This window comes from Bison bison, unplaced genomic scaffold, assembly GCF_000754665.1.
Source record: "Bison bison bison isolate TAMUID 2011002044 unplaced genomic scaffold, Bison_UMD1.0 scf7180017864239, whole genome shotgun sequence".
NCBI lineage: Eukaryota > Metazoa > Chordata > Mammalia > Artiodactyla > Bovidae > Bison > Bison bison.
In genome coordinates this window covers 7,430,825-7,443,107 of record NW_011494811.1, presented here as the reverse complement: position 1 = coordinate 7,443,107, position 12,283 = coordinate 7,430,825, and the positions used below count along the sequence as shown (strand labels likewise).

Here is a 12,283-nt window from a genome sequence, read left to right as displayed (position 1 = left end):
TAGGAAGGAAAAAGTAAACGAAGGTTAAAGGAAAAAGTAAACGAAGTAAGATGTAATTTCTTTGGCTTTATTCCCCAGCAGTAAACTTTGCTTCTAAATGTGTGCAAGTTTACCACCTAAACGAGAATCTAAATGTTGCTCATTTCCATAGGATAGCTTAACCAAAGCCTTTAATAGTGTTATTTGTAGCATCTTTAAACTGTTCAAGATATGTTTTGATGTCATTTATTTAGTAGATGTAAACATTTCTTGAGTTACCCATGTTTGGGTTTATTGGAAAGCAGAATTCTGAAATGCCTGTTATAAATGAATAATTTAGAATAACATTCTCTAAAATTGAAGAATGATGGAAGTGAATGAGCCAAAAGCTAAGAGCTTGATTGCCCTGTTCTTTTAGCACGTTCTGTTCAGATTCTAGTTTCAGTCCATTTTAAAATTTAAGGTGCTACATGAGCAAAATCCTTCTTTGACACAAGTGAGTCACTGGTGTGTAGTGATTACATTATTTCACTGCTGTTTGAAGTTGTTAATTTTGTTGTTAAAAAAAATCAGTCTATTTAGGATAGACTTTTAAATGTGTGTGTATGGGTGTGTGTGAATTACAGGGAAAGGTGAAAGATGCTATGGTCTGGTTAGCTCTACAAGAGAAGAAGGTACAGAAAATGCTAAGGGATTCAGAAAATGAGACCTACTGTAAAACGTATGAAGTAAGTATGACTTTAAACAGCAATTTTTTTGTGGTTTACTCTTAGGGAAGAGTAGGATGTTTTTAGAAAAAAAATCTTTCGGAGCTAATTATTTAAATACCAAATGAACTCCCAGGTTTTAATGCTGAGTTCTAGGGACAGAGCTTCTGGGAAATCTTGTTAAAGTACAGGTTCTAAATTAGTAGTTCTGGGATGGCGCCTTAGACTTTGCATTTCTCACAAGTTCCTAGATGGTGCTGATTCTACTAATCCTTAGAGAACTTTGAGTAGTAAGGTTTCAGTGTGGAAATCGCAAACTGGTCTCTTGACCCCACCACCTTTTTTATGAATACACTGTTATTGAATATATTATATTATAATATACATTGTATATGAGCCATGCCCATTAAAGTATGGTTTGTGACCTCATTCTCATCGCATTGTTGAATAGTAACAGCAGAGACCATATGGCCCAGGACACAAAGACGAAGATGTTTGCTATCTTGCCTGTTACGCTACACGTTTTCCAATCCCTGGTCTAGAGCAGAAATATGCTTTTCAGAAAGAATTTGAAGGAAAAAAAGATTAGGAAATCAGAAATGGAGCCATCCTGGAAGTACAGTGCAGGGTTTCAGCCAGCATGTCCTTTGGGGAGTAATAACAACTGATATTATCACCATATATTGAACATTTGCTACATATCAGGCACCTTGCTGATAAGCATTTTACATGTTATAACATCTTGCAGAGTATGGTATTGTTATTTCAGTTTTACAGATGAAGATAAGACTTAGGAGGACCCAGGGATTTATCTAAAGTTACATAGATACTATGAGGTAGAGGTGGGATTTGAATGAAGTCTAGCTTTAAAGCTGTAGCTCTCTTGGTGTCCTGATGCTTCTCCAGGGTAAGCAGTTATTCCCTCTGCATCTTCAAAGAGACTTAACAGGAGCCAATGTGAAGGTCCACAGGTCTATTTCTCAGAACCCAGTGTGCTCCCCACCTGGTCACCATCCTAAAAAGGAAACTCTCATGGGTCTACCCAGCATGAGCACCTCTAGGTCTTTATCCCCACATTGGTTAAGGGAGGGAATTGGATGAATCCAGTCCAGCCTTTCTGTGGGTTGTGTGACTTGCTGGCCTCCCCTTTCTTTTTGGTTTGGAGCCACCACCAAAGGAAGGGATCTCATCTTCCTTCTGTCTGAACTGCGTGGGCTTCTTGTGCTTCTTGCCTCTGAGCTCTGCCCTTAGAGTTTTTTCAACAAGGCGCTCAGTGTCCACAGAAAGTATCTTCCTCTCTCTTTGATTTACTAAAGTACCACAGATTCAGGCTTCCTAAATGGAAGACTATGTGAGGTTATTTTTAGAAAGAATTTAATTATCCCTCAGTTTGAACACAAAATTTAATTAGAAACATGGCCAAAGTTTATGGGTAATCTTTTGAATAGTATTTATGCAGTTGTTGACTCAAATACCAGTATTTCACACAAATACATGCCAAGAAAAGATTTATTTATTAAGTTTTTGAGGGCAAAGACACAGTATTTTCTTTTTTCTTTCTTTTTATTTATTTATTTATTTTTAAAATTATTATTATTATTATTTTTTACTTTACAATATTGTATTGGTTTGCCATACATCAACATGCATCCACCACGGGTGTACACGTGTTCCCATCCTGAACCCCCTTCCCACCTCCCTCCCCATACCATCCCTCTGGGTCATCCCAGTGCACCAGCCCCAAGCTTCCTGTATCCTGCATCGAACCTGGACTGGCGATTCATTTCTTATATGATATTATACAAGTTTTAATGCCATTCTCCCAAATCATCCCCCCCACTCCCACAGAGTCCAAAAGACACAGTATTTTCTAAAATTCGTATAAAATGACTTGGGAAGAATTGACTGAAGCTCAGTAAATCATGGACACTTCAAAAACCATTTATACTTGACTGCTGTCATTTAATTCTTATTTCCACTCATTCTTATTTTGTTGTGAACACATATTTAGGGAGGAGAAACTTACATTTTTCATGGGTTATTACGACTTGTCCTCTAGAGCTGAGTGGCCTTGCTGCCTTACTCCAGTAGAGGCAAAAGCTGTGACTTATGTCACTATAAGGGTGCCCAGATCGTGAGGGTGCACTGAAGAAAGAAAATGGATTGGTGAGAGGATCCTAGATTTAGGGAATTTTCGTTTTTTTCTAAGTAAAAATTTAAATATAATCTACAGCTATAGACCTTCAAATAGCAAATTACATTTTATAAGCTGGTTTAAACATTTGTCTTTATTCTTCTAATTGTAGAGCCTGCTGTCCTTTCTGGAGTCATTCAACAAAGAAAAAGAACGCTTTTTGGATGTCCTGACAATAAAAAGGAATGTAGATGACCTGAATAAAGATCAGTTGCAGTTGGGAGAAGCCTGGGATGGTCTCAACTACCAGGTTACTGCGTTACGTTGATTAGAACATTTTTGTGGGGCAGCTCGTTTGTTGGACTAGAGCTTTAGACTTCCATGAGGAATTCTGTAAAAGACAGGGTAGATGCTTCAACAGAAAGTTGTAAGAATGTTACTATATTTTCTCCATGATCTCGTTTGAGTAGTGGTTGATATGAATAGGAACTTATAACATTCTCTTGAGAGAAATTGCAGGCTTATCCAAAGTTTTTGTATCTGCCATCAGTTCTTGCAATCGGAATCCTTGTTCTACCAGTATTGACCTGCAGCCTCCTCTCTGCTTTGGGACAGGACCATGTGTCAATATCAATAGATGCTTCAAGTGGGTAGGGACAGACCCAGAGAGAAAGTGTAGTGATAAATGTGTGTCTGGATATATCTGTATGATTTCAGTCATTTAAAATTTATTGACTCATGTGTTATGGTATATACCATATGGTATATATGGAAGAACATGTATTCTGTAGTCATCTGATATAGCATTCTGTAAATATCAGCTAGGACAAGGTGGTTGGTAGTATTCAGATTGTCTATGCCTTGACTGTCATTTTGTCTAGACATTCATTCTACCAATTTCTGAGAGAGGATTATTAAAATCTGTAGCAATCCTTCCTTTAATTTAGTCAAATTTTGTGTCGTGTATTTTAAGACTTTGTTATTAAGTATGTACATTTATGACTGTTATGTCTTCCTGAATCAACACTTTTACCACTATGAAATATTACTGTTTATCTCTGGTAAGACTATTTTTCTAGATGTCTACTTAATCTGATATCAGTATCATCATTGCATTCTTCCTATGCTGACTGTATGCCACATCTTTTTCCTTCATTTATTTTCAACCTATTTGAGTCTTTCTATTTAAAGGGCATCTCATAGATAGCATATAATTGGATCTTGCTTCATTATCCACTCTGACAACATCTGCTTTTTCACTCAAGTGTTTACACGATATTTAATGTAATTATTGATATACTTCAGTGTAGGTTTATCATCTTATGCTTTTTTATGTTTGTGTACATGCTAAGTTGCTTCAGTCATATCCAGTTCTTTGTGACCCCATCAACTGCAGCTGGCCAGGCTCCCCTATCCATGCAATTCTCTAAGCAAGAATACTGGAGTGGGTTTCCATGCCCTTTTCCAGGGATCTTCCTGACCCAGAGATTGAACCTGTGTCTCTTACATCTCCTGCATTGGCAGGCAGGTTCTTTACCACTAACTAGTGCCACCTGGGAAGCCCTTTTTTAATGTTTATCCCCTCTGTTTTTTGGGAGGGCTTCCCTGGTGGCTCAGATGGTAAAGAATATGCCTGCAATGCAGGAGACCTGGGTTCAGTCCCTCCTCCAAGATCCCCTGGAGGAGGGCATGGCAGCCCACTCCAGTATTCTTGCCTGAAGAATCCCACAGACTGAGGAACCTGGTGGGCTACAGTCCATGAGGTCACAAAGAGTCAGACATGACTGAGCGACTAAGTACACACACCTCTGTTTTCGGTATCTCTATTCTTTGTTTTCTTGCCTTGTTTTAGATTATGTTAACTTTTAACATATTAAATCCCATTTTGATTTAGCTATTGGCTTTTTAACTCTACCTCATATTGTATTTTTACTGTGATTACAATATACATTATAAAATTTTTGCCATCTACTTAAAAGTTGTAAACTTCTAAGTTGTACAACTTCTTACAACATGTAGAAGTCTTGCAATCAAATCTCTCACTTTTTATGACTGGTTGCTTTATATATACGTATGACACACACATATGTTTTATAGTTCCCAAGACCATGTTATAAATTTTTGTTCAAAACAGTCATGTGTTTTAAATAAATTAAGGGGAAAATCAGTTTTTCATATTTATATAACTATTTACATTTCCATTGTTCTTTGTTCTTTCCTAGAGATTTGAGTTTCTGAACTCACTTCTTTTCAGCTCGAAAACTTCTTTTAACTTACCTTGTATTGCAGGTCTTTTTTTATTTTGGCTTCCCTGGTCTTTATTGCAGTGTACAAGCTCTTCATTGCAGCATGCAGACTTCTCTCTAGTTGTAGTGCTTTGGGGATTCCCTGGTTGTGGTGCAAAGGCTCAGTTGCTCAATGGCATGTGGGATCTTAGTTCCCCATCAGGGATTGAACTCATGTCTCATGCATTGGAAGGTGGATTCTTAACCACTGGGACCACCAACAAAGTCCTGTCTTCATTCTTTCTAAACAGTTTTGTTGAGGTATGATTTATATGCCATAGAATCTGCTCATCTTAAATGGCTAATTGACTTTTAGTGAATTTACAGAGTTACAACAGATTATGCATCACAAATACTCTTTGGCCCTGAAAAACTTTGCCAATCCCTGCTCAAGACTCTTGACCACCTGAAGTGACAGCCTGTTTTCAGAATACGTTTATCACACCGTCTGTGAAATGTGTTCAACACTAGCTCAGTGGCTTAAAAAGAGCCACACTTTCTGAGTCCCTAATTTTGAAGGACCAGTGCAGCTCCAGAAATCTTCCCATAAAGTGGCAGTGCTCCTTGTGTTATCAGCTCCTGTTCTGATCACAGCTCTGACAACTCTGATCCTTGTGAAGGGCAGGAACTCTGTTACAGATCCTCAACAAGACAGGAGAGGAAGAAGATGCTGTCTGTATAGTTCAGGCTGTTTCAGGCCACTGAGATCTGGCCTCATTTTGCTGCCTATGATTTGGAAAAATCACCCAAAATAATGAGGAAAAATCATTAAAAGAACTATTTTACAAAAGTAAGTGCTACAAATTGATGGTAGCTTGAAAATCCAATCCTTAGGCAGACTGCCACTCATTTTCTTGGTGTTACATAATGAAACTTAGTAATTTTAAAGTTATCATATGTGTAACAGTGAATACCATCCAGTTTCTGGTTCAGTTGGTTGAGGACACAGATATCTCAAAGTATCTTGATAAATGGTTTCATTTTAAGCCTGTATAGGAAATAGCCACATTGTGTTATTTTGACCTGACAAGATCTTATATAAATTTTCATCCAAATTCAAAAGTAATTTCCAACACTGAGAAAGAAAGCATAGAACTAGTTTTCTATGTTAAGAGTGGAAGGAGAATGAAAGGCAAATATTGCCTTCTACCGTTCCTCTTCCTACTGCTGCATAGCGTACAGCTCACAGTCAGAAAACTCACATTTGTCTTCTTTCAAAGCATATACGGAATTCAACCCTGTGCTCTGTGACAACCTAGAGGGGTGGGAGGAGGGACAGAAGTTCAAGAGGAAGGGGACATACATATACCCGAGGCAGATTCATGTTGATCTATGGCAGAAGCCAACACAACATTGTAAAGCAATTATCCTCCAATTAAAAATAAACAAACATACAGCTTTCTTTCAGTTGCGAAAAGAATAATAGCTGAGTTAGAGGTATCATTCTTAGCTCATCTTTTGCTCAGTTGTTTGCCAGTTTTCTGTTTATTTTGGGGGAAATGCTAATAATAATAAATCACACACATATATATATATATAATAAAAGTACATCCTAGCTTCTTTATATTAAAATTCATAATAATGAGAATCTCTTTTTCATTTTTTTCCACCTGGAGGCTTCACGGCATATAATTAATGATTTAGGATTGTAAAGCTGTCTTTTGCTACATGTGTTTTGAGAAAATAAACTTGCATAACATCCCTTATATGCAGAATCTTTATTTAAAAAGTCAAACTTAGAAGTTCCCTGATGGCTTAGTGGTTAGGATTCTGGGCTTGCATTGCTGTGGCCTGGGTTCAATTCCTGGAAACTGAGATCTTGCAAGCAGCATGACGAGGCCAAGAAAAGAAAATGAAAGTCATAGGAACAGAGAATAGAAAAGTGGTTGTCCAGGACTGAGGTGGTAGGAAACAGGGAGAAGTTGGTTAAAGGGTACTTTCAGCTATAAGATGATTCAGGTCTGAAGAGATAATGTAAAACTTGGTGACTATAGCTATTAACACTGTATTATATCACTGAAATTTGCTAAGGGAGTAAAACGTAAATGTTCTTGCCAAAAGAGATAAATATGTGAAATGATGAATGTTAATTAACTAGATGGTGAGACTCCTTTTACAATGTAAATGTATATCAAATCACCATCATGGACACTTTAAATATCTTACAGTGTTATCAGTTATACCTCAATAATGTTAAAAAAAAAAAAAAAGCAAACCAAAATGCAGAAAATTCCATGCTTCTAGTTTATGAATAGTGCCATTTGACTGCCTTAAAAGAGCCTAGCTTTGTTCTCATTTTACATCTTTGTATTTGCGTTGTGGATTTAATGGTTTTTTTTTTTTTTTTAATACTTGCCTTGTATATAGTGGGCAACCAATAAATGTTTTTCAATGAGTTAATTATGAATTAAAGAACCCTATTCTTAAAAAGTAACCTAATTTTTGCCTATTCTTGCCTATAAAAGCAACTTAACTCTAAGAATACTGACAATTTATTTAGTAGAACTGTGATAAAAGAGAGAGTAGAAATTTAAAACTTATGCTTTCATCATCAGTGTGGGGTCCTCCCCAGCCCTTTGCTCTGTTATACTGCTGACCACCCTTTACTATGGGCTTCCCTGGTGGCTCAAATGGTGAAGAATCTGGCTGCAATGCAGGAGACTCAGGTTCGATCCCTGGGTCAGGAAGATCCCCTGGAGGAGGGCATGGCTACCTCCTCCAGTGCTTGCCGGGAGAATTCATGGACAGAGGAGCCTGACAGGCTATGGTTCATGGGGCTGTAAAGAGTCAGACATGACTAAGCAGCATTCACTTCACTTCACTTCTTCACACATTACTGTAACCATGAACTTGTTTGTTTCCCCCACTAGGTGGGTCTGGCAGGAGCTGTGGCTGCTGTTCATCTGGTTGACCCTCAGATGTGTGGACAGTTGTGCTAAACTTACTCTTGTCTTCATGACACATGAATCTGGACAAGATCCTACTCCTATTTTATTCACTTATTAAGTCTACAGTCCGTGGGGTTGCAAAAAGCCAGACATGACTGAGCAACTGACACACACAAATTGTGTGTTTATTTGCTTTTATCTTCATACCCTCCTTCCATTCTTCTTTTTCCTTAGGCCACCATTGTGATGTGCCTAGTATGTATCTTTTCGTTTATATGTTCTTTCAAAATGCAGTAAAGTATTTACGTAACCATGTATTAAGTTGTATAAATTGGTATTATATGTTATTCTGCTTCTTTCAGTTTTGAGCACACATATTTAAGCCACCTCCACATTGCCATTCATGTACCTCTAATTGGCTCAATGAGTGAATGTATGAATGTGTGAGTGAGTTTTGGTGGTTCCTCAGCAGGGAGAAAATTCAGGTAGAAGGGGCAGAAAAAGCAAAGACCTGAGAAGGTAATCAGGGCTTGAGTCACACATGTCAGGAGTGGTGGGAAGACTGAGGAAGGAGGAGGCAATGGGATTGAGGGGCGGGGGCTCTGGTGAAGGACAAATAATCAGGAAATGTGGTAGAGATATCTAATATAAATAGACGATTGGGGCTAGTGAGGAAAATAACCTATACATCTGCTTGCTAGCTGTAGATGTTACGTCAGAGAAGACAGGGGATTATAGGATTTCAAATGGTCGTTCAGTACAGTAGTCTACCCCCACTTTGTAACTATTTACAACTAACTTTTTACCCCCTTGCTGTAACTATTTCTGATTCCCTTCTTATAACTGATTGTGGGTTGATCAAAACATTTGTTTTCATTCTTGCACCCTCTTCTGAAGCTTTTGAACAAATTATCTTCTCGATCAGCAGCTAGCCAATGATACTTAGAAATATACCTATTGATCAGTATTTCCTTGACTAACATATCAGAATTAAAGTATTGTGTTTAAAGGGTTGTTTTAAAATAATTCTTTAGAGGTTTAAGCATACTGTATGTGAACAAATAAACTAGAGAAGTGTCTACTGAAGAACATCTTTCCTTTTTTTTTTTCAGATTAACGTGTGGCAAACAGAGTTGAATCGTGTCTTGCCCTCACCCCTTTATCAAATAGAAACTTGGCTCCAGGAGGTAGAAAAGCTTATAGATGAAGATTTGTCAGTCTCCCAGGATTACAGTGAAGCCATGGCTCTAACACAAGAGAAAATTACTTTATTCCAGGTTGGCGAAGAAGAAACAAAGAAAAATCTATATTTTGTTAGAACTGTTCTTGAGGAAGACTTTTCTCCTAGAAGAAAGGGAAGGAAATATAGTGGGTATTTGAGGATGGTTTAGGTGATTCCTCTGGAGATTTTTGGGACCCAAAATGATTTGTCCAGTAAGTCCTAAAGCAACTGTAAAGTCTGGCCAAAAAGGAGAGGGGAGACTGTTTAAAACATGGGAGATTGGGTTCTCACTAAAATGATATGGAAGAATTTAATAGGTGAGGTTTATAGCATTTGAGCCCACAATTGAATGGAAAATACATCTAAAAACAAAAGAATTTGATAATGCTTTTACCAGAGAAACCACAGTCTGCCTCTCTGTAAAATGTTCTAGTTTAAAACATCTACGATGGAAATATTTACTCACAACATTTTAGTTGAAAATGTAAGGGCTTTAGAATTTCTTTTAAAAAAGATGCAATGCGTGCACAGAGCAAATGAGGTTAACAAACCCTTGGTTACAGAGTTTGACAATAAATGTGGTTCATGTTATACTGAATTTCTTTTCAGAGTCTGATGGATAAATTTGACTGCCATTTGAATACTCTCCTGGCGTTTGAAAATAGAGACGAAAACCATTTGCCTTTGGTACCCCCTGAAAAATTGGAGGAAATGAAAAGACGGTTTGTACCACCATCCTTTCACCACTGCTGACATCTTCGTGTATGAACACTAACACGGTTCTGCAGGCAGCAGGAAATACAGATTTGTAGATAATTTTTGACAATTAGTCTTTAGCTCTTGATATCAATTCCTTCGTGTTTTATGTAATAGTAGCATGATAACATACTTCCTCTTTTATTTCCTGGGAGGATATGGTGGTAGAAAAAGTTCTGGAGTTAGACGCAGAAACTGAGCTCTTTATCTTGGTTTTGGTCAAGTTATTATGTCTTTCTGCACATTTTCTCATTTGTAAATATAGAGTAATGGTAATCACTGTGTTCATGTCTCACAAGGAATACTAGGTGAAATGGGAGGAAGTATATGAGAGCACTTAATAAACTCCAAAAAACTATAAACTAAAGATTATTTAATTGGTGTTTGTCCACATCATCTTCTCTTTTCTCATTATTCAAAGAATGATAGTAAGAAGGTATTACCTTTAATAATGAAAGCTGTTAATATGTAAATGTGGAAATTATTGTTGTATTCTTATATGGAAGTTTTCAAATTCAGTAAAATGTTTTAGAGATTAACATTTTATCATAGAAGTTCTCAATAGGGGAATAATTTCTTCAGAACATAATTCTGTTGGGTATTTTTATCTTAGAAATAGCTGGTTTATATCTCATCACAATGTTTGTTTTACTTAAAAAAAAAAAAAGAGATGAGGATGCATCTGAGTTCCATGTGATTAAAAGAAAATGTTAAAGCCCCAGTATTTTTTAAAATGCCAAACAGGTTTTTCACATTTGGCCAATCGTATTAAATTAAATTCTAAAACCTGCACTATCTTCCAGAATCAACAACATTTCGGGGAAAAAAGTCATTCCACGTTTAGAATTTCATTACTATGAGTGCTCAGTTCTTGGTTTGCTAGAGGAGGTGAAATCAAAATTGCTTGTTTGGAACATCAAATACGGGAGCAAAGAATCTGTGGAATTATTGCTGGAAGACTGGCATGTAAGCTACTTTATTTCATGTCTTAGACAACTGTTCTCCATGATTCTGGGTTTGCATGTTTCCTGAGCACAATATCCCTTAACTTTTCAGGTTTTGAGATGAGTTTTCTTGGTAGCTTTCGGTAGCTTAAATATTACCTAGAGAAAAAGATTATAGGTAGTCAAATGACAGACATCGAGAAGAGTAAGAAGGAGACAATAACATTATTTAGCACAACAGAAGAAACTGAGTTAACCAGGCTAAGTTACAAAATAGTTAGAGATAGTTTCAATGTTACTTCCTTTAAAAAAAATTCCTATTTCCACCTACTGGATATCTTGCTTAATATCTTTCCCCATTCTGATATATGGTTCTATTCAAAAATTAAGTTTTTCTTAGAACATTTTAATCTTAGCCTTTCAAGTTTAAAGAATGGGCAAAACAGTATATTCTGTCTTGGAGGTTTTTCTGGGGGAGGGGTTTAGCTCTTAAAATTTATAGGAAAAATTTTTGCAAATGACTTAAATATATGTGTTTATATGGTAAATTAAAACTGAAGCATCCTAGCAATGTCATTTCTATAGTTCGGCCTTATTACCCTTCTTCCTGTATCTCTGTTTTTATTTTTGACCATGTTGTGTGGCTTGCAGTGTCTTAGTTCTCCAACCGTGGCTCCTGGGGCCACGGCAGTGAAAGTGCCGCATCTAACCCCTGGACCGCCAGTGCGTTCCCTGTTCCTCCGTTTTTGGAATGAGGGCCAGAAAGAAAAATCTAAGATTATGAACTTCAGTGGAAAAATTGGAAAAACATGATGAGGAAATACTTATTTTCAGTTTATGATTTAAACACTGTACATTCCTGAATAGGAATCATCACTCTAAATTAGATTTTGAGTATTTTAACTTCTTTTTCCTACTTTGATTTTTCATTTTTTCATTTAAATAATCATACTGTTGCCACATAAGTGTATAATAAATGAGCTTTTAATTGTCTGTTCTTCCATGAAAGACTTTGCTTGCTTAAGACACATAACTTGGATAATGGTATTTCTCAAGGGTCTTTGGTAGATGATTGATTGTATCTATTTATTATCATGCTCAACATATCTAATAAAAATTGTTCAATATTAGTAAAGACATGAGAAAAACCAAGGTAGAACTGTGTCACTACATTAAGATAAACTTTGTCAGGTCTCGTACTTGTATATTGCTAATACTCATATGTATGTTTCTTTGACCTTAACTATCTTTCTTCATGAACTACTTACCCAAATATGTAGTATTAATTACTGTAAAGAAATTTTGGTGCCTAAGCGCTTCATCAATGTTTATGTCTCTGTCTGGATTTCTTGACACATTAAAAAAAAT

At 36.7% G+C, this 12,283-nt stretch overlaps 1 protein-coding gene across 1 annotated transcript in view; it reads left to right on the top strand.

Annotated features, from left to right (window-relative positions):
• The window catches only part of SYNE2 (spectrin repeat containing, nuclear envelope 2), a 281,350-nt gene that overhangs the window by 52,158 nt on the left and 216,909 nt on the right, over nucleotides 1–12,283 (top strand). The window contains 5 exon segments of the mRNA XM_010846800.1: nucleotides 606–707; nucleotides 2,993–3,130; nucleotides 9,106–9,270; nucleotides 9,825–9,937; nucleotides 10,775–10,937. Coding sequence (XP_010845102.1) covers nucleotides 606–707; nucleotides 2,993–3,130; nucleotides 9,106–9,270; nucleotides 9,825–9,937; nucleotides 10,775–10,937 — 681 coding nt within the window.